General features: G+C 43.0%; 2 protein-coding genes and 1 pseudogene across 2 annotated transcripts; 2 read left to right on the plus strand and 1 right to left on the minus strand.

Annotated features, from left to right (window-relative positions):
* Positions 1-5,292: 5,292 nt before the first annotated feature.
* On the plus strand, positions 5,293-6,660 carry LOC102720831 (alpha carbonic anhydrase 7). The gene is made up of 3 exons (XM_006662676.3): positions 5,293-5,439; positions 5,549-5,784; positions 5,885-6,660. The coding sequence occupies exons 1-3, from the start codon at positions 5,307-5,309 to the stop codon at positions 6,422-6,424; spliced, it is 909 nt and encodes a 302-aa protein (XP_006662739.2). The 5' UTR covers positions 5,293-5,306; the 3' UTR covers positions 6,425-6,660.
* Positions 6,661-8,618: 1,958 nt separating this feature from the next.
* Positions 8,619-9,642, minus strand: LOC102709783. Its single transcript, XM_040528927.1, has one exon. It carries the CDS (start codon positions 9,640-9,642, stop codon positions 8,761-8,763), a length of 882 nt encoding a protein of 293 aa, XP_040384861.1. The 3' UTR covers positions 8,619-8,760.
* Positions 9,643-14,937: 5,295 nt separating this feature from the next.
* LOC102721114 lies at positions 14,938-20,282 on the plus strand (annotated as a pseudogene).
* The last annotated feature ends 507 nt before the right edge of the window (positions 20,283-20,789 follow it).

The raw sequence follows: 20,789 nt of genomic DNA on the forward strand, positions 1-20,789 counted from the left end.
AATAGGTTAACATGATATTTTAAATCATTTTTTCTATAGAAATATTTTTTTGCAAAAAACACACCGTTTTGCACTTTAGGAGGCATGCGTATGGAAAAAGAGGGAAATCTGCATTAGTATGTTACCGCCGAACGTGGCCCAAGTTTCTTCGTATAAAATTTATTGGTTAGGCTTTTATAATAGGGCAGGCTAAAATTTTATAGGGTTTAAGGCTTTAAGCCACAGATATTTAGGCTTAGTGTTATGAAAGAATCCAAGGGCATGTTTGGGGGAGTTTCTTCCGGCTGCAGAGCTGCTTCTACTAAAAGCTGCCCCAAACGGTTCACGGCTTCTGAGAAAATTTTAGAGGGTTTAAGGCTTTAAGCCACAGATATTTAGGCTTAGTGTTATGAAAGAATCCAAGGGCATGTTTGGGGGAGTTTCTTTCGGCTGCAGCTTTTCGCAAAAGCTGCTTCTGCTAGAAGCTGCCCCAAACGGTTCACGGCTTCTGAGAAAATTTTAGAGGGTTAAGGCTTTAAGCAACAGATATTTAGGCTTAGTGTTATGAAAGAATCCAAGGGCATGTTTGGGGGAGTTTCTTCCGGCTACAGCTTTTCCCAAAAGCTGCTTCTGCTAGAAGCTGCCCCAAACGGTTCACGGCTTCTGAGAATCTATGTTACATATTCTGGAAAATGAACTAAGAATCCAGAAGCTGAAGAAGCTAGATTGAAAAGTTTTTCTAGATTCTCAGAAGCTGGCTACCAAACAGCTACTTCTTAGAATCTAAAGCTCCCCAAATAGGCCCAATGGATCTTTGCCCATTATCACCCCTAATGTGTTCCATCGATAATATATATTTGTTGTTTTCTCACGTAGGTGTGTATGACATGTGTTCCGGTTTTTATTCACACTCCTACAGAATACAAATATGATTTCCGTGGATGAGATCTCATAGATCCTAGATGAATTTATAAATATCCACCTAAACGATAGATTAAGACATGGTAGATCAAGCTTCGCTTGAAAAAATTGATTTTTTGCAGGTGGTTACCTTAAGAGGTCCGCTTACAAATATTGTTTTTGCTAATGGCCGTAGAATGCATCACACTAAAAAAAAAAGAGCAGTTCGGCCTCTTCCACCCCACACTCTGCTCACACACTCTCGCTCCCCGCTCTTCTCTCACTCTGCTCACTCCTTATCCTCCCCCTCCCCCATCCATCTCCTCTTAAAAGTTGCAGTTGGGGGGCGCCGACGACCACAGATGAGGTTATGGGCATGCCAAGGTTGTTAGGATCGGGATATTAGATAGTATTTTCTCTGTGTTTTATATTATAAGACTTTCTGACTTATCTAGATTTATTTCTATGCTAATAAATCTAGACATATACATAAAACAGATATATTGATACATGAATAAATCTAAAAAACTTAAAAAAATTTATAGTATAGAATGGAGCAAGTATCTTTTTCTCAAAGTAGTATTGGGACGGTAGGAGCGTATTATAGAATCAGAACCCTCTAAATTTTACTTTTTAGGTTAATTTAATATTTTTTATCATTTATATGTAGCTATTATGTGGAAACATATTACAACGATGATAATATATGACACACAAATAGGGAGATACTAAATCACGCATTGGAGCTAATACTATTATTTAACATAGGTTTTGAAAATTACCTAAAATCAAATTGTTGATCCTTATATAGATTCTACAGCGATTCTACCCTCCAATCCATATCCCGATACGAGAACGATACTACCCGAAAGCGATACTGTCATTTCATTTAGGTAGTATCATTGTATCAACACATATCCCGATGCTGACACCTTAAATGTGTTGGCAGCGGAGGAGGTTCGGAGCAGCGGAGGATGCGGCGGGGAGGACCGGATCTGGCCTTGGGACGACCTCCGAAGGGCCGGATCCATCTCCGGTAAACAGGTACTTCTCCAGCGACCCGTTTGGCACGTACTCATACACTGATGGAAATCAAAGCAACTCACGCGATCGCAGTGGACACAACTCTCACTTACACGTGAAAAACACAAGGAAGAAGACCAACGCAACACAGAGTATTTGCGGCACCGCACTGAACTTAGTGCCCTTTTCTGGTTTATCTTCTCAATTAACAAACTGATTACAATATGCACCTATTTATAATACAAACTAATGACTCACACAGGTAGCTTCCACTTCGTAAGCACACGACGTCCCACGTTCGGATTCCTTGGCCGCAACTCCACGAGGTCCTGGGCGACGTGCTTACTTGCGCCAGCAAACTAGCTGCATGCATGCACATGCATCTGCAACAAACTAAACCATGCAAGACTAATGCACTACGTACTCCGCAGACTAATTCTAACTGCATGCACCTATTACTTGGCTGCCAATCTACTCTAAGCACTCACTACTACTCTGTACTTCACGGGAGATTAGCCCACTGTGCCGTAATCACTATTACATGCAGCTAAGAATTTTGCTCCAACTAATACCATGCAACAAAATAAACATGATCATCTAGTTCAACAAGATTATTTCTAACATACACCACATCTATGTGATGATGGTCCCATCTACCCAGAACTCTGCCTGACCGCCGCCCACGCCCTACGGCACGATAAGTACACGTCACTCAGCTATGGCTGTTGAATTGAGATCCAATGGCCATGGACCTTTCTTCAACCTCCATCTCGATCTTCCCTTAATCCTCTACTCCTCCCTCTTTAGTAAGCATGACACCGACCTAACCTATGGCATCGACAAGCCTCTTCGCTGAGCAAGTTTCTTCCCTGCGAATGGCACACTGGATTGAATCTCTTTAGAAAACACCTAGAGAAATCAAAATTTTGGTGTAATTGTTTGGAACCTCAAAGTACATAGTATCTGAAGATATTAAGTTTTTATACTAGAAAATATGATACATTAAAGTATCATCTTGATGATGGTATAAAAACTATTGTACTATACGTTGCATCCTCTCCTGCAAATAACTAACGTTGAGATGTGTGGTGAAGTGCTAGCTAGCCTAACTGCAGGTGGTGAATGCCATCAATTTAAGTTTAACACTAAGAGACCCCAAGTTGATCAATCAACAGTTGTGCAAGCATTCAAAAGCTATTGTGAGAGGGAGAATGGTATTGACTTGGAAATTATTTTCAAAGGTCTTCAGCAACAAGGACATCTTTATTGTCAGAAATTAAGTTGACCAATAAAACATAGAGTTTTTTTACCGTCCTTAAAAAAGTACCTCATGATACCACACCTTTTAATGTAAAAAGTGTGGTACTTTGAGGTACATTGTACCTCGAGGTACCAAAGATTTGTACTAAAATTCTTGGTACCTTGAGTTACTTTTAAGGATAGTAAAAAAGACTTAAAACATAAGGATCAGTTAAGGGCAGAGCTAATGTTAGGTTCTTTTATCAATTCATTGAAGAGCCTGAAAAGGAACTAATGCAAGTGATTTTAAGGAGCATATCCAACCTGCCGAGTTTGCATGCGAGGAAATGGGTGATTCTGAAGAGTACGAAGTTCAGGGCGTGGAACATTGCTAGCACAAAATTAGGCAATGTTCTGTGCATATCTTTGTGTTTTTGAACGAAGGCAGAAGGATTCAGGTTCTTGGGCCCTCCTTCATCTTGGCCAATATTGTGTGTTGCTTATATTCGAAAGAGTAAATTACGTTCACGGTACACGAACTTGAATGTTGGGTGCAAATAGATACAATAACTTGCAAATTGTTTATCGGTACAATAACTTGGCTAATTCGTGCAAACTTGAGTGAAAACGATGTACACAAGCAAAAATGGTCTAATATGATACATAACAATATGTAATTATGGTTACACATCAAAATTTTATACTGACAATGTATTATTATTATTATCCATGTGGTATTTTCAAGATATATACTAAATGAAGAAAATAATTAATTATTTTTCAATATATAGATTAGAAACACCCGATCATAGAAATACAGTTTCAATGATATATAGAGTGTCTGAACATAAACATGGAAATTAAAATGATTTTTTCAGGAGTTAACTGTACGGATAAAAATTATAACATATAAATAGACATTAGACGAGTTATATAATTTATTCCAAGAAATAAAATAAATTCTCTATCCTGGACATGAAAAAAAAATGAAAAATAAACGTTTGCACATCTAATTTCTCTTTTTATTTGAATTCAAAATAAGATTTCCAAATCATAGTCGTACGTGTATACTACTACGTCATTAGTGTGCGCTAAGTTAGAGCAATTTTACTGTTGTGGATCATTTTTGATTGGTTCGCACTAACTAATCAAGTTATTGTATCAAAGTGAGCAATTTATAAGTTGTTATATCTATTTGCACCCAACACGCAAGTTCATATATATACCGTAAGCGTAATTTACTCTATTAGAAAAGTTTATCTTCATATGATTTTTTCTAAGGAGACGGTTTTGCATTTTGGGCCGACCCTGAATAACCGAGAGAAACACCACATTTTGCTCACATATTCTTTTGTATAATACTGTTTAATAATTGGTGGCAGAGTCACAAATATCCCCTTGAATGATCATATTTGAACCTTCTATGCTTTTTTAAATATATTTTTCATTCCCTTTTAATTTTAGTTCCTATCTTTTAAGACCTACAAATATTTCTTTCTACAGGCCATTTCATCATCAGTAGCATGTGGCAATCCAGAAGGCACAACTGACCAGAGTTTGATCCTGCAAGGATTAGAACAGGTGTGCTCGGGGGAAACAGTTTTTAGTGTGCTTGCATGCTATTTAAATAGTCATAAAAAATTTGAAAAAATTTGATAAGATAGATTAATATGATTTATATCACTCCACAAACATGCAAGTTTAAATTTAACTTCTATAAGTTATAGCAAAAAAACAAACAAAACTGAAACTAAGTATACGCATATTCATAATTATTTTTGTTATTTTTTCTACAACTTATAGAAATTGAATTTAAACTTGCATGTTGATGTAGTGATATAACTCATATTAAACTATCTTATTAAACTTTTTTATATTTTTTATGACTATTTAGATGACATGCAAGCAACGAGTGTACATACACTCATGTGCTAAAAAACTACTTCCGTGTGCTTCCGTGTGCTCAGGCAAAAACGGTTCAAGCTTAACACAGAAATCAGAAATGGTGCAAAAATGGATCATGGTCTACTATTCTTGGCATGGCTAAATTCTTCACGCCAATCTCCACCGCAGGCCTGCCCTCCTCCAAGCCCTAGCTGCTCCTGTCCACTCGTCCATGGCCACCATATAGAGCATCGTTCACGGTGATCTCGGTCTGTTTATACATGCGCACGAATGCACGGCTGGTCGCCTCTCTGAAAAACCAAAAAGGCTTCAGATTAGCAGCAATGGTGTCTTCCCATGCCGCCGTCGTCTTCCTCGTCGCCGCGTCGTCGCTCGCCGCCGTCGCCCTCTCACGTGCGCGCCTCCATCTCCATCTCTCCGTAACTCTGTATATCTAGCTATCTATGCTGGTCGGTCAGCTTTGCTGATGAGCATTACGATCACCTGGCAATGGCGCGTGCAGAGGGCGAGGCGAACAAGAAGACGGCGGCGGAGTACAGCTACGTGGCAGGGAGCAAGCTGGGGCCGGAGAACTGGGGGAAGCTGAGCCCGGAGTACAAGCTGTGCGGCGAGGGGAAGAAGCAGTCGCCCATCGCCATCGTCGCCAAGCAGGCCACCCCCAACCCCACCCTCGACTCCCTCAACCGCACCTACAACGCCGCCGACGGCACCCTCGTCAACAACGGCAAGGACGTCATGGCAAGCCACCTAAACCGACCTAGCTTGCTCGACATTGTTGTCGCATTGCATTGCATCCAATGGAGCAGGAGATCATCAGCTTGAATTTGCGTGCGTGCAGATGACGTTCGAGCCCGGCAAGGTCGGGACGGTGACGGTGAGCGGCAAGGTGTACAGCTTCAAGAGGGTGAACTGGCACGCGCCGGCGGAGCACATCATCCACGGGGTGAGGCACCCGCTGGAGCTCCACCTGGTGCACGCCGCCGCCGACGGCAGCCTCGCCGTGATCGCCATCCTGTACAAGTTCGGCGCGCCGGACTCCTTCTACTTCCAGCTGAAGAAGAAGCTGGCCGAGCTCGCCGCCGACAAGTGCAACTTCGGCGAGGACGACTCCCAGGCGGCGCTGGGGCTCGTCCACATGCGGTCGCTGCAGAAGCGCACGGGGAGCTACTTCCGGTACGTCGGGTCGCTGACGGCGCCGCCGTGCACGGAGAACGTCGTCTGGAACGTCCTCGGCAAGATCCGGCAGATCAGCAAGGAGCAGGTCGGGCTCATCACCACGCTGCTCCCCGCCGGCAACGCCCGGCCGCCGCAGCCGCTCAACGGCCGGACCGTGCAGTTCTACAACCCGCCCAACAGCACCATCTCCTTTGAGATGTAGATACGTGGGTCTGGCAGGCCCAATGGGCCCATATATTTTTGGGGAATAAGTTCACTAAAGGTCACTTAACTTAGCGTCAAGTCAGTTGGAGATCCCTTAATCCTAAAACCGGAAATGTATACTATTAAACTTGTATAAACCGTTTAAAAGGGGTCCTTTGGCAGTATTGACTCAAATTTTATCCGGTTTTCCTGACGTGACGTAGGGTAGGTCCCACGTATCAGTTTTTTTTAATTTTTCTTCTCTTTTGTTCCTTTTCATTTCTACCGGGCAAGCACCCACCCGACCGTCACCAGTCACCGCCGCGAGACCGGTCGCCCCCAGCTTGGCCGTCGCCGCCCCCACCTGGCTGACGCGACCCCCGCTCCCTCGCTCGGCTGCGCCATCCCGCTGGCTTTGTCGCCGCCGTCTCCGCCCGCGCCCGCGCAAGCCACCGCCACTCGACAGGTCGTCGCCCTCCCAGCCGCCACTGCATCGGCCTACTCAAGCCGCAGCCAGCTCGGTCGTCGCCGAGCTCGCCCGCGCCCACGCAAGCCACCGCCGCACGATCGGTCATCGCTCACTCGGCCGCCACTGCATCGGCCACCCACCCGGCTGCCACATCACGTTGAGTCTTTCAATGTTTAGCGGTGTGCATGTATAGCTTAATTAGCTGATTAGTTAGAGGATAGTCAGTACATGCATGGGTTGTGTGGCAGTTAGCTGCGTGCCTGCGTGCATGCAGCTGGGTAGTGGCTACCCAAATAAGTGGATCGCGTGCTACGTGAATAAAAGAAAGACGTTCGTCGTCAAAAGGTATTGTGTGCATCCTTGTTATCTGTAAGTTTTTGTGTGTGGCGCCATGAAAGCGGCCGCCGTAGCGATGTTAGTGGTGTTGCCGGCGGTGGCCATCGTGGTAGAGCCACCCACCGACGGTGCGGTCAAGACTGCTGCGGCGAGCCGGCGACCACCGGTGGCAGCGGCGGCGCCGACCGCTCGCCTACATGGCGGAGCTGACGCAACGCGTGGCTGGGTATGGGAACAAGGTGAACTCCTGCATGCTCGGCGGCTTCCGCAAGTCTGCAACGGCAATGGCGCCAGCGACGGCGGCAATGATACGCACCAGATCAATGCGGCTACGTGCTCGGCATCATCTGGTGGGGTATCGCACTCAACCTGATGCCTACTTCGTCGCCACTCACATGAGTTGCTGGCGCACCGGGAGAGATCAGAGGAAGAAGAGAGAGAGAGAGGACAATGTGGGAGAGAGAAGAAAAGGAAGAAAAAAATGAAAGAGAAAAGTTAAAAAAATCTAACATGTGGGACCCACAGTGTGCCATGTAAGCAAAACCAGGAAAAGTTAAGTCAATACTGTCAAGGGATTTTTTTTAAACGGTTTATGCAAATTTAGGGATATATATTTTTGATTTTGAAGTTAAAGGATCTCACACAGACTCGACGATAACTTGAGAGATCTTAGATGAACTTCTTACTATTTTGGGAGAGAGGCATGTTCTGCTTGCTGCACAGGCCCTGAAATTAACTGAAGCATCTCAAAAAAACATCTTGCACCTGGAAAATCATATACTCTGTTGCTTAGATAGGCTGTTATCTACATTATGAATATCAATTGTAGGGTTTGAAAACATGTTGCCTGTCCTCACTTGGAATTGCATTTTAAAACACAAAGGTATGTGAACTCATTAAAAAAAATGGATTGTGCTAGCGTTTTTCAAACGCTTGGCATAGTTTCTTTTACTATCTATATCTGTGTATCATAATAAATGCATTTCTAAAATTCAAATTTCGCTTGTAAAAGGTGTATTTGTAAAGTACTAGTTACCAATCACCATATATTCAAATATTTATTTAATTTATCTCTACCTTTCACTCTATACGATCTTCTTATTTGATGAGAACTATAATTTGCATCTACTATCCAAGAAATGCACTAATACTAGGACAAGAGAGTATTTCTTAAAAGCTAGAGCTGATTTTGAATTTTAGAGGTTTTACTCGTCTGGTTAGTACGATTGAAAAAAAGACTACCCAAAATTATTTTTTAAAAAATATCATTTAAAATGTTTGGTTTCTTAAGAAAGAGATGTGCCAAATGGAGTACTAATCAATCCAATATATAAAGATACCCTGATGGCTTTCATACAACACTCCAATCCAACAAACTATTAAACTCTCAACAGACAAAAACAGCCCAAAATTAAACCAAAATTAAATGGCGAGAGAGAGCCCAAAAAAAATGTGTCCTAACTGTAGTATGTACACATCTCAACTACACCGAAAGCATGGCACCAACCAACAGCAACAGAGACTCGTACCAAACACAAATCGCTCCACTACTACAACGGCCCAGATCTCGCCACGCGTCCGTCCGACTCCATCTCGGCCGCCCATTCCGCCGCCCGCCTCCCCGACGCGAACCGCATCATCCCTCCCAGCCCCGGCACCTGCACCGGCGCCGGCGCCGGCTCCTCCTCCGGCTCCCGCCTCGACGTCCAGGGAGGAGGCGGAGGCGGGGACTGGTCGACGCACTCCACGGCGTTCTTCCGTGAGTGGCTGCGGCGGAACATGGAGCCGAGGCCGGGGCAGCAGCCGCCGGGGCTCATCCCCATCCCGGGGCGGCGGCGGCGCGCGCGCTCTCGCTCGGAGAGGACCTTCCCGATGCAGGACACCTTGGGCGAGGTGGGCTCGTGCTCGGGCACGGCGGGCTTGGGGTTGCGGCCGCCGCCCCCGACGACAGCCTTCTTGGGGAACATCGCCGGGTGCGGGTGGTGGTGGTGCTTCCTCCCGCCCTGCTGGCCGAGCTTCCCGGAGATGCCGATGATGGGCGCCGCCGTGGGCTTGAGGTTGCCGGAGAACCTCTGCGAGGAGCCGCCGTTGTGGGGGAGGTGGTTGAGGTTCTTGAGGAGGCACTTGGGGTTGGTGTTCTCCTTGAGCGAGTCGTCGCGGTCGTAGACGCCGCCGACGTCCGACCAGGCGATGTCGTCGCCGATCCGCAGGCGCGTGGAGTCCGGCGGGTCGCCGGAGAGGTCGCGGCCGGAGGCCATCGCGGAGGAGGAGGAGAAGGAGAGGGAAGCACGCGTGGGCAGGAGGAGGAGGAGAAACGGGGAGGGTGGCGTGGTCGCCGGCGGCGGGTGGCGTGGTTTTAAAGGAGTCGTGCAGTTTGGTATAGATGGATGGATGGGTATGTGTTGTGTGATTGCAATAAGCTGCCTTGTCATTTTCTAGGAGTATGTCTCCTTTATTTTTTTTTTGTTAAATTTCTTGGTTTAGTAAACGATTTAAAGTTGAAGAAATAAAGGTGAGATTTTGGTGAACCTGGTTTACATGGCTCACTCCATTGACGCTGCCGGTGTTGTTTGTTGTTCCAGTCTTTAATAAAGGACTTTTTTTTTGGTGTAAAGGAATTGTAACAGTACCCATAATAAAGCCTTAAAACTCGGCAAAAGTATTAGTGGGGGATAAAATGATCAATAGCATGTCTACGGAAATGACCATCGACCAATCGAGATTAATTATATTTGCTGTTCGATTTGATTATTTATTATCAACTATAGTTCAATACTGATATAATTCACAAGTATCAAATTTTGTATATTGCTAGAAAATGGTAAAAAACGACGATACTCTTTGGTAAATTTCACTCGGTTGATTGTCACGGTGTTCTATTTCTTTTCATTAAATTCATTCGGATTTTTCACAGATCAGTTCAGTTTAAAACATAATCATTTTAATTGTTTTAGAAACCATCCATTCATTGAATTAGTGACGGTTTTAGGGGTAGTGGAGGCTTGAGCCCCCCACTAACTCCGTTAAGATCATGAGAGCTCCTATTAAGAGCTCTTTAAAATTTTATGGGAGCTGGTTATCTAAAATAGATTCTTTTCGTATTAGTTATTACTTCAACAGGACAATCATATTAATACTATATATATAAATAGATATGTTTGTAACTATCTTTCTTATGTTGTTATTGTTTCTCTCTTGAGACAGGGCGTTAAGGCGTTAAGATATGGATCCACAAGATAACATATAAAGATAGAGTATATGTTTCTAATATGGGTAATACTCTATTATTAGATGGTAGAAATAGAATATCTTCTAGAGTAATATTTTTTACATATACTTTATTTTAAGATGAAGGATTAGATGAAGTATCTACGGCAAATTCTATAAGAGATCATATTTTACTAGCAAATGGGATTTACACATTTACACCTTACAGACACTCTTTTGGCAGGTTAAACCCAAACTCAAAAAAAGTACCATGTGATCTTACACGGGTCTTCTGGACCAGGTTCAGGTGCAGAGAGGTGAACACCACCAAGCAAGTACAGTATAATACAGACAGTTGGTTTACCTTGAGATTAGCGACAGGTTTTGGGGGGAGACGTTTCTAGCAGCAGCTGCCCATTTTTCCAAGCCGAGTAGTGCTGCAGCAGCAGCCGACCGGCCTGATTTCGCGCGGTTTTTTTAGACTTTTTTGACCTTGGACTCTGCACACGGGCCCGCACCCGCTTCCCCGCAACCTCTTGCCTCTGCTCAAACTCAAATCGAAGCTTCTCTACCTCCCTTCCCTTTTCATCGCCGACTCGCAAGCAATTTTGTAGAGTATTTAGTTCCATAAGGACTTGTTTAGTTTTCAAAAAAATTCTCTAAAAATATCACATTAAATTTTTGGATATTTAAATGGAGCATTAAACATAGAAGAAACAAAAAACTAATTACGTAGTTATGGGAGAAATCTTGAGACGAATCTTTTGAGCCTAATTACTCCATAATTAGCCATAAGTGCAACAGTGACCAACATGTGCTAATGACGGCTTAATTAGGATTAAAAATTCGTCTCGTGGTTTCCAGCTGAGTTATGAAATTCATTTTTTCATTTATGTCCGAAAACTTTTTCCGACATTCGGTCAAACGTTCGATGTGATCTTTTCTCCAAAAAAAATTTGCCATCTAAACATAGCCTTAGGGCACTCTTAGAAACTTGGTTTCTATACTACAGGATATCGTGTCAGAAACTATCTTCCACAATGAACTTTTGTTCCTTATTATCGCATGGTCTATTTGTCTCTTTCATAAGCAGTCTTGTTTTACGTGAAGATACTAAATCTTAATCTAAAATCGTTTATTTATTTTTATGTCTCTCTCTTCAATAAATAACTTGTCACATCAATAAATTACTTACATAGCAATAAATACAAATAGAAACTATTCTTGAATTAAGAGTGTCTTTAAAGATAGAGGTTATTGTTTCATCGTTCCATAGAAAAATTCAAATATCATGTCGGTTAAAAAACAATTTATAAATAAAAATTTTATACATATATTTTTCAGCGATCTAAAATCAAAGGCAGGAGAATATACTACGATAAAAAAACCTCAAAATCAGCTTTAATTTAAGAATAAAAATTTAAATTATGATTTATAAGTATAAAGATAACGAAAAGACAGCAATGTCTCTTCTGCTGATCTTGTTCAATTTGCTGCTACGGTTATAGATCAAGGTTAATTATTCCGTTAGATCAAGGTTGTCGTCAGGTCTTCAGGCGATCAAACAGTTGCAGTACTGTGCATTACTAACCGTCACTGTGAGTCAGCGCCATGTCTTTCTTGATCTTACAGGCAACCTCTCTTTTGATTCGGTGGAGAGGAGATCGACTGGAGAGAGAGCGCGTACTGTTCTGATCGCGATCGGTCGCTGCGCAGTGGATTGTTCATCACGTCGCCCATACGTACTTCACTCTGACTTCCATGCACATGCTAGGAGTACTCCAGCTACCAGGAGCACCATCCCTGACGACATCACTGCAGGGAAGCCTGCAGATCGCTGAATGTTCTTCGCGGCATCACCTATCGTGATTATTCTGTATTTTTTGGAAGCCAATGATTCTGTTCTTGCTCTGATGAATGAACCACCTTCACGCAAACGAGAGTGATGTTTCGTTTCAGCATCAGATCCTCTCCCTTTGTCAGCGTCGCATTTGGAACGGAATTCAGAAAATTCATCCATCCAAAGCATGCATCTTTAGACCAGTTACAGTTTCTACCAATCAACGCAGGCGATATACTTATGAGTATACGCAGCTAATTAATGAATTGCTGAGCCTGAAATGAATTGCTGTCAACATCGGATGACACCGAAAGAAATTTGCAAAGGTTAACACTTTTCATTGACCGCAAGAATGAAAAGAGAGCGGAAGATTCAGAGAGCACGAGTTCACACTGCGAAAGCAGTTTTTACTGTAAAAGAAAAGAAACGCTTTGCTTTGCTTGACGCACACTTTGGCGCTCGTCGTTTTGCAGTTGTAACTGCCTATAAACTAAAATTTAAATTTTAGAACTAAATTTTGGACTTGATTTTATGGTTTTTTTATTATAGTTTGTTTTACATATTTCGCTTTTAAGTCGTTATGATATGTATATAAAAGTTTTAACTATAGATTATTTTTCGTTTGTAACCAGGCTTTTTCGCTTATTCCTCTTGAAAGCGAAACAATGAGAGCCTTTGTTTATGCATGCAGATACAGAGTTTGAAAGCGCGAGTAGTCAGTAGTGCTCTGTGCTCTCGTGTCGATTTTTTCTGCAGAAAGTTGTACCCTACTAGTCCTGTTAGCTGCCGAAGATTAAGAAACTTTTGCCCGCTTATTTGTTAAACTGTCAGTGCTCAGTAGGTGTTTAATCAATTTAAATCATCTGCCCTGCTTTTAAAGAAACAAAGATTGGAGCAACATTTTGGATAGGAAGCCTGTTGTTGGTTGATATGTTGCATCATGCTAGTACAGCTTCAGAGCATTTCTGTCCTGTTCCATAAAGCCCAACTACTTTGAATTTTGATGTCTTAATTCCCTTTCTAAATCACATTCAGCTATACCTCCGAAGTTTTTAAAGAAAACAGCTCCATCAACTAAGAGGGTCATTTATTTGCTTTTTTCAAAAAAAAAGTAAAATAATATATTTGCAAACAAAAATAAGTTATGAATAAAATATTTTATATTTATTTTTAGTGATCGAAAAGTAAATATTGAAAAATAAACTATGATGAAAGAAACCCAAAATCAACTCTAAATCTAAGGTTGAAAATTCAAATTAAGTCAGATGGAGGTGTGATTTACATGATTTAAGGTGAGTTTTTTTTTTTGCCACGGGTTAAACCAACTTGCTTATGCAAAACAAAGTAAGTTATTAGCACACAATTAACTACATTTTTTTAAAAAAAAGTTCTAGAGAAAAGTTGCTTTAAAGCCAGCCTATTTTCTGTTTTCAGAGTTGTGTATGAAGTCCAATTATATATATTTTGGTTTAATATTGAACTCTTAATTGTGTGTATAGAAAGAATATGTATAAATAAAGGTTGTATCTAATATCCAATTTGATTTTTATCTGGCTCCGTGCAAAGTTACGCATTGAATATTAATTCCTACATTAATAAAAAAATAGAAATATTTGATTTGTTGGACAGCAGTAGATCCGCATTATAGCAATGTATATTAATTAATAATATAGTTGTAAACAAAGTGTAATTATATATATAGTAAAGAGTTGTATACCAAATCTAATTCCACTTGTAAAATATATTTCAAGTTGAGGGCAGAGTTGGTGCTGTTGCCTATCGGCTGAAGCTACCGGAAACTAGCAAAACTCACCCGGTTTTTCATGTATCTCAACTGCGATCTTCTAATGGATTCAAGGGACCAGTACAGACAGCGCTTCCTTCTACTCTGGGTCTGTTGCAAATCCCTCTGAAATTCTTGGACACCAAGGTGGTTAAACATGGTGACAACACACATACTCAAGTTCTTACTGTGTGGTCGGGTTGTGCACCTGAAGATGCTACATTGGAAAATATCGAGGATCTTCGTTCTCGCTTTTCGGCAGCACCGGCTTGGGGGCAAGCCGGTTTTCGAGGGGAGGCCATTGTCAGGATACCAGCACTCACGCAAGAGGACGATGAGGCTCAAGCTGCTGGTGATCAAGGCGACAGCCAAGGCGTGCCGGATCAACTACAGTACGATGGCGACGAGGTGAGGACTGCAGGCCCAGCAGCGCATGTACGTCGGCCCAGTGTGCGTTATGGCGGCCCAGAGTGGGTGCGTGTGTGAGCGTCCAGCTGGACTGTACAGCTGGCGTATCTCTATTTGTACGGGTAAGAACGAAGAGAAGAACGGCTTGGAACACGCGGTGGCGTAGGCGGCGGCGACTCGGTCCTATTGGATCGGAGTGAAACCTGTATCGTGTTCTTATTGTTCTAAGCAATCTATCCTCTACCCATATATGCTTCTCTATTTCTTGGTGTTCAATCATCTTGGTATCAGAGCAGTACTCGCTCCTCCGATTCTTCTGATCTGGTGGTAAAATTCCAACGGGAGGATTGGAATTTGTGCTTCTAGCAAATTTCCGCGAAAAGGCAACTTGCCTTCCGTTGGTTCATCGGATTCGAAGTGCGAGCGAGTCGTTCCTGAGACAAAACCCTGGAGAAGCCACACTACATCACGAAGCAAGCAGCACAGATCATGACGCAGGAAAGCAAGTTGGATTTGCTGCTGAAGATGATTGAGGAGAACAAGAAGAAGCGCGCCGAGGCGGAAGAGAAGACCCGATCGGATTTGGTGAAACTCAAGGCGGCGCTGGAATCCAGGATACCGTGAGTAGAGAAGAAGGTGGATGATCTAAGTGCTACTGTCGGGGCGCTGAACAGCAAGGTGGAGTTCCTGGAAGAGAGTTGGAAGCAGCATAAGTACAATCACATCTCCTGGTTCCATGGCAAGCGTGACGAGATCCTGAATTCACCGAAATCTGAAGGGTTTGATCGAACTCTTCTATACTCTCCTTCTCCTGGTAGTATAAATCCACTGATCGGGCATGTTCCACCTATGAGTTGTCCTCAATTTGCTGGAGAAAATCCTTAGATGTGGAAGGTGAATTGTGAAAAATATTTTGATGTTTATGGGGTGCATCCTGATAACTGGGTCAAGGTAGCTACATTGAATTTTTGTGGTTTGGTCGCTTTTTGGTTACAATCTATTCATCATGAGATCGATGGGATTACATGGCCTGAACTGTGTGCTCGGGTCTATGGTAAATTCACTAAGAATAGGCAGCAAGCGTTGATTAGACAGTTGATTCACATACAACAAACTTCCACGGTTTTAGAGTATGTTGAACAATTTGACAATCTCATGCATCAGCTTCTCGCATATGATCAAGCGGCTACATCCGTATATTTTGTAACTCACTTCATTGAAGGATTGAGGAAGGATATTCGAACAGTGGTCATGGTTCAGCAACCTGATGATTTAGATACAACTTGTTCTATAGCTCTATTGCAGGAAGAAGCTACTGAAGGTGTGGTACCCATTGTTAGCAAGAGAAATGAACCGGGGGTATATATCAAACATCAACCTAGGATTGTCAGTGCCAATAGGGGGAGTGTTTCTCCTGCAGAAACAGATGATAGGAGAACCTTAGAGTCGGAAAATTCAGAGATGGCCGACTGACTTCACTTAAAGCTTATAGAAAAGCTAAGGGGTTGTGCTTTGTATGTGGAGAACGTTGGGGCAAGGACCATAAATGTGCTATTTCAGTCTAGTTGCATGTGGTTGAAGAATTATTGGATGCATGGCAAACTCGAATCGGATGAAAATTCTCCCCAAGACAACTTTCCAGAGATAGATGATGGTGCTATCATGGCCATATCCCAGCAGGCAGTCAATGATACTGAATCATCCAAATCCATTAAACTGCGGGGTTGGATTCAGGGTACCGAATCATTGATGCTATTGGATTCAGGAAGTACTCATTCTTTCATGGATGTGACCATAGGAACTAAATTATAGGGGCTATGCTCCTTCCAACCAGCTATTAAAGTGCAGGTAGCTGATGGGGGCCAGTTGTTATGCAATCAAACTATACCCAGTTGTAATTGGTGGATGCAGGGGCATAGCTTCCAGAATGAATTCAAGCTACTGCCATTAGGAAGCTATCATGCTATCGTTGGAATGGATTGGTTAGAATCACACAGTCCCATGCATATTGACTGGAAGACTACAAGGCATTACATCAACTCCAATGGTTTGTCACTCTATCACTGCGGATCAGTTGGGAGGCATGTTTTTGTTTTAGCAAGTCTGGATGTTTTTGTTTTAGCAAGTGGTAAGTTATCTCTAGTTGGGTGTTTTTGTATTATGGGTTAATGTTAAATTTATGTAGTCGGCGGACATTTGTGGATGTGCTGGTATGTTGCATATGGGAAAGAGAAAAAGAAGTTGATAGCATATTATATCTCTATCTTTAATTTATTCTGGTCAGTGTAAATAATCATAAATAGGAGGCAAGCAACGGGGTCATTGCTAGAGTAACACAATTTGAGGGTTTTGAGGAAACATGGGCAGCCCCAATTTGACCTTTCGAGGGCTTTAAAATAAGGTTATTGTCAGATATGCTCTTATTATAAAAAGAAGTTATCATACTCACTAGACATTCTCAGATCAATTGAAGAAGAAGAGAGATTTCAATTATATGATTCATATCATGTCACAAACTAAGCCGTAGCAAATATAGTACCTCTCCATCTTGGATATCTACTCTATTAGAACAGATATAATAGCAGACTATATGTCAGCTATAAATACATTTTAAGGAGGTAAGAGATGAGAGAGAAGAGCAGCGAGCTACAGATTTGTAGCCAACTGTATCCCGGGCTCCAAGACACAATGTGCATGATATGTGAGACAATGTAGTATATGCTTTGTAGACAGCTATTGTATGAATTGACTATTAGGTTGACTATATATGAATTGGGGTTAGTAGCCGGTAGAGCTGTAGGTGCATGATTCTGGTACACCCATCCACAAACATACATGCACGTGTTTTAATTAGATAGTGGACCTAAAATACACTCTCTCCAAAGAGTTAGTACACCCAAGATAGACTTGCGTCCGTACATCGATCAGTGACAAGATGCTTAGTTTCTCCTTTGTCTGGATTACGTACATGCATGGCTACCTCACTGATGACGGCTTTGAGCAAAGGTCAATAATTAATCTCTGTTGCTATTACATGAACCAACCATCATGTACGTGCTAATTAAGCTGTTCATCTAGAAGATCTTTCCTTTTGGTCGAGAACCCTCTAGAAGCCAGCCAGATCGGCAGCTAGCTACTAGCTGCTTCCGTTTACGCGTTGAAAAAAAAAAAGGGGGGGAAAGGAGAGATCGAATAGGCAGCCGGTCGACTTCGCTAGTAGTGACGTCAGCACGCGGAAAAAGACAAGGCTACGAATCTTTGCGCTGACGTAAGCTTTTGGTTTTGCACCGGACGAGCACGACGAACGACAGCTTGTGTGCATTGCATTACATTGCGGAATCCTGGGCCTTTTCTGCTTTCAAGGGTGTGTCCGGCCCGGCCCGTTTGCACCCTTGCCTCGTGGGCCGTGGCCCATCAAGCAACCATGGCGGGCCGGGATATACGCATGCGTTGGCTGTTGACATGTCGTCTTCTTCTGGTCTATACAGTCGAGTGATTTCAAATTGACACGAGTGCAGCAGGCTCTATAGGACTCAATACCCAGTCCACCTCTCCCAAGATAAAAGCAAGGTCGAGTTTTCTTTTCCATTCAAGATAGTTATCTCCTTTCAGGGTCGGAATGTCTTTGATGCAACCCATCAAGGAATAACTACAAGTAACAATCATGTATGGTGAAAACAAAAACAACGATAAAATATTATGCATTAGGTCTAAATTACCGATGGATAAGAATAGACATAACATATAGAACCATAACTGTAATATTGTGATTAAAACATTGGTCAAAATCAACTATCACAGCACATAATCGATGTCCCCAAAATTAAATTCTCACGTTGGTTCGAAATTTAATTTTGGAAACACTGACTTTCATCAATTAATCTATTTGCAGCGGAAATTCAATTAAATACACTGTAAAAACTATTCGCAGCAGAAAAACAATTAAATATTCTCTAAAAAATTATCACATTGGGTCAAATTGCTTAGAAAAAATTCAAATATACAAATTATTCAGTAACTATAATCTTTGCTTTTCTGAATCGGCCTCGAGGGACGCAAATCAGACTTCATTTCCATTAAATCAGTTCCAAGGGACCGAAATTGGACCTTTTCAGAGGGGAACGGGTTGGTCCAGCGAACCTTTTCACCTCTCCGACGCGTGCGCCTCGCCCCCTCCCCACCCCCCCCCCCCCCCCCCCACCCAGGCCGCAACCTGGGCTGGGCCGGGAAAGCCGCCTGCCGCGCGCGCCCTCTTGGGCCTCTTTTGGCCCGGCCGAGGCCAACCGTCGGATCTAGGGTGGGAGCATCGAACGGTCGGCCGGCCAGATCGGGGAAAACAAAATCCCCCAACCCAGCCGCCGCCGCCCGACCAACCCTAACCCTAGCTCATCCGCCTCTCTCCGGTGCGGCCGCGCCGTCGGCTGCCCTCGCGCCGGCCCGCGCACCTCTCTTCTTCTTCCCCCTCGCCCACCGTCTCTCATCCTCCCCCATGTGCGAGAGAAAAAAGTGAGCGGCGGTGATGGTGATGGGGTGCGTCCGAGCCGCGCGGCGGCGCCGTCGTTCGGCCACTCGCCGGCGCGCGCGCTCCCCGTTGGGTGAGCGCGCCGCCGTCGAGCAGCCTTACGGCGGCATCCGGCCGGCGCCCGCGCCTCTCTGCCTCCTTTCTTTTCCTCCTCTTCGACCCCGTGCGACGGCGTCCCCGCGGCGGCTGGCCTCGGCTACCCCGAGCGCGCACACCGGAGGTGAAGACGGAGTGACAACCGCCGCGGTGTCAGCGACGACCGACGGCGGCGATTGAGGTTAGGGTTTCGGCCCTCCCATTCCATCACAGGTTTGCACATGGAGTGCCTCAAGTGGTAATGTTGATTCAACCAAAGATGCTGCTAACATGGATGGTGCTTTGGAAGTTGATTTGAATAAGTACATACTGAAGTGCCAATCTGTGTATAAGTGCAAGCTTTGTCCTAGAATCATTTGCCTAAATGAGGAGATGGTGAGGGTACATCTTAAATCAAAGGTGTGTAATTTAGGTGGAAGCTAATATTCCTCTTTAATTTTCAAGGGAGAATATTTCCATTGTGCATAAAATGAATCCATCAGAAGAAAAACGATGGGGGTTATCTTGTGCAAGATACCTTCACAGTCTTAGTTTTGGTTTATTTCTTGTAGAGACATGCTCGATCAAAGAAATTATTGGGAGAAGGGAGGCTTAAGCTGATGCTGATTGCTGAACAGTGATGGTGAGTTGGAGGAAGAACAAGAGACACATGCTGAAAGACATGCTCGAATTGTTTCTCATGCCCAGGTGTTTGCGCTATCTTTTTATATGTTTTGATTTCTCATGTGCAAAATATTTTCTTAAACCAAATCGTTGTATTTTATTCTGATAATGTCTGTTAAATGTTTCCAGCAAGTACAAAAGCCAAAGAAGGATTCAGGCAGGTAATGCCAAAACCAGAGGAAGAAGGTAAAGTCATCCATTTCCTATATTTTGCTGCAAAGCACATATCGAAGGCTTTTTAGGTGTCATATAGAAAGGCCTATTGAGCTCAAAGCTTGTGCGATATCATACTTGTCATTTCTCTAGATCAAATTGATCTTCAGCAGCATGACACCATGAAGATCATACTAGGATGATGGACATGCTTTAACAATAGTTCAGTTTCTATTTTGTGGTATTTGCGTTGGAACCCTTGATGTTGGATGCTTTTAACTCAAAGTATTGTGTGGTTAGTTTGTTATTATCTGCATTTCTTATGTTCTTTTTGCAGAGATCTCGGAATCATGTTGAGAAGAAAACATCTGACAAGAAAAGGCATAAAATTGAAAAGTAAAGTGGGTGATGCAGAATGTTACAAGTTTTCCCTCATGTTGCTCAATTGCAATATGCTAACTTTTAGTGGTGCAATCATGTGATGTTCTCAAAGTAATTGCTGCAAGTTTTATTTCTGCTACATAAGATATGTTAGCGACAATTTGCCGCTACTATGAGTGATCAAATTGAAATGGAAATGAATTGTCTCGCTTTTAACTTTTATCTTTGCAAGAATCTTATCTATCGTTAGAAAATGTTTAATGATTCTTTGTCAGTAACACACTCAAAACGATATGAATAAACCATGAATATGGGATGAGGCTGGAAGTTTATCCTAATTTTTTTTAGGATGGATCGTACATTTTAGGTTGCTAGTGAAAAGGCATGTTTGGTATTTATTCTGTATTTTCGGTTGCTAGATAAACAGAAAGAAGCTTAAAAGAGATATGATACTTCCTCACTTGCGGGGGTGATCATCTGGGAGCTGGCTGGCTAACTGATTAAGTTGACGTAACAATGCTGGAAT

Source organism: Oryza brachyantha, chromosome 11 (assembly GCF_000231095.2).
Source record: "Oryza brachyantha chromosome 11, ObraRS2, whole genome shotgun sequence".
In the NCBI taxonomy this organism is placed as follows: Eukaryota; Viridiplantae; Streptophyta; class Magnoliopsida; order Poales; family Poaceae; genus Oryza; species Oryza brachyantha.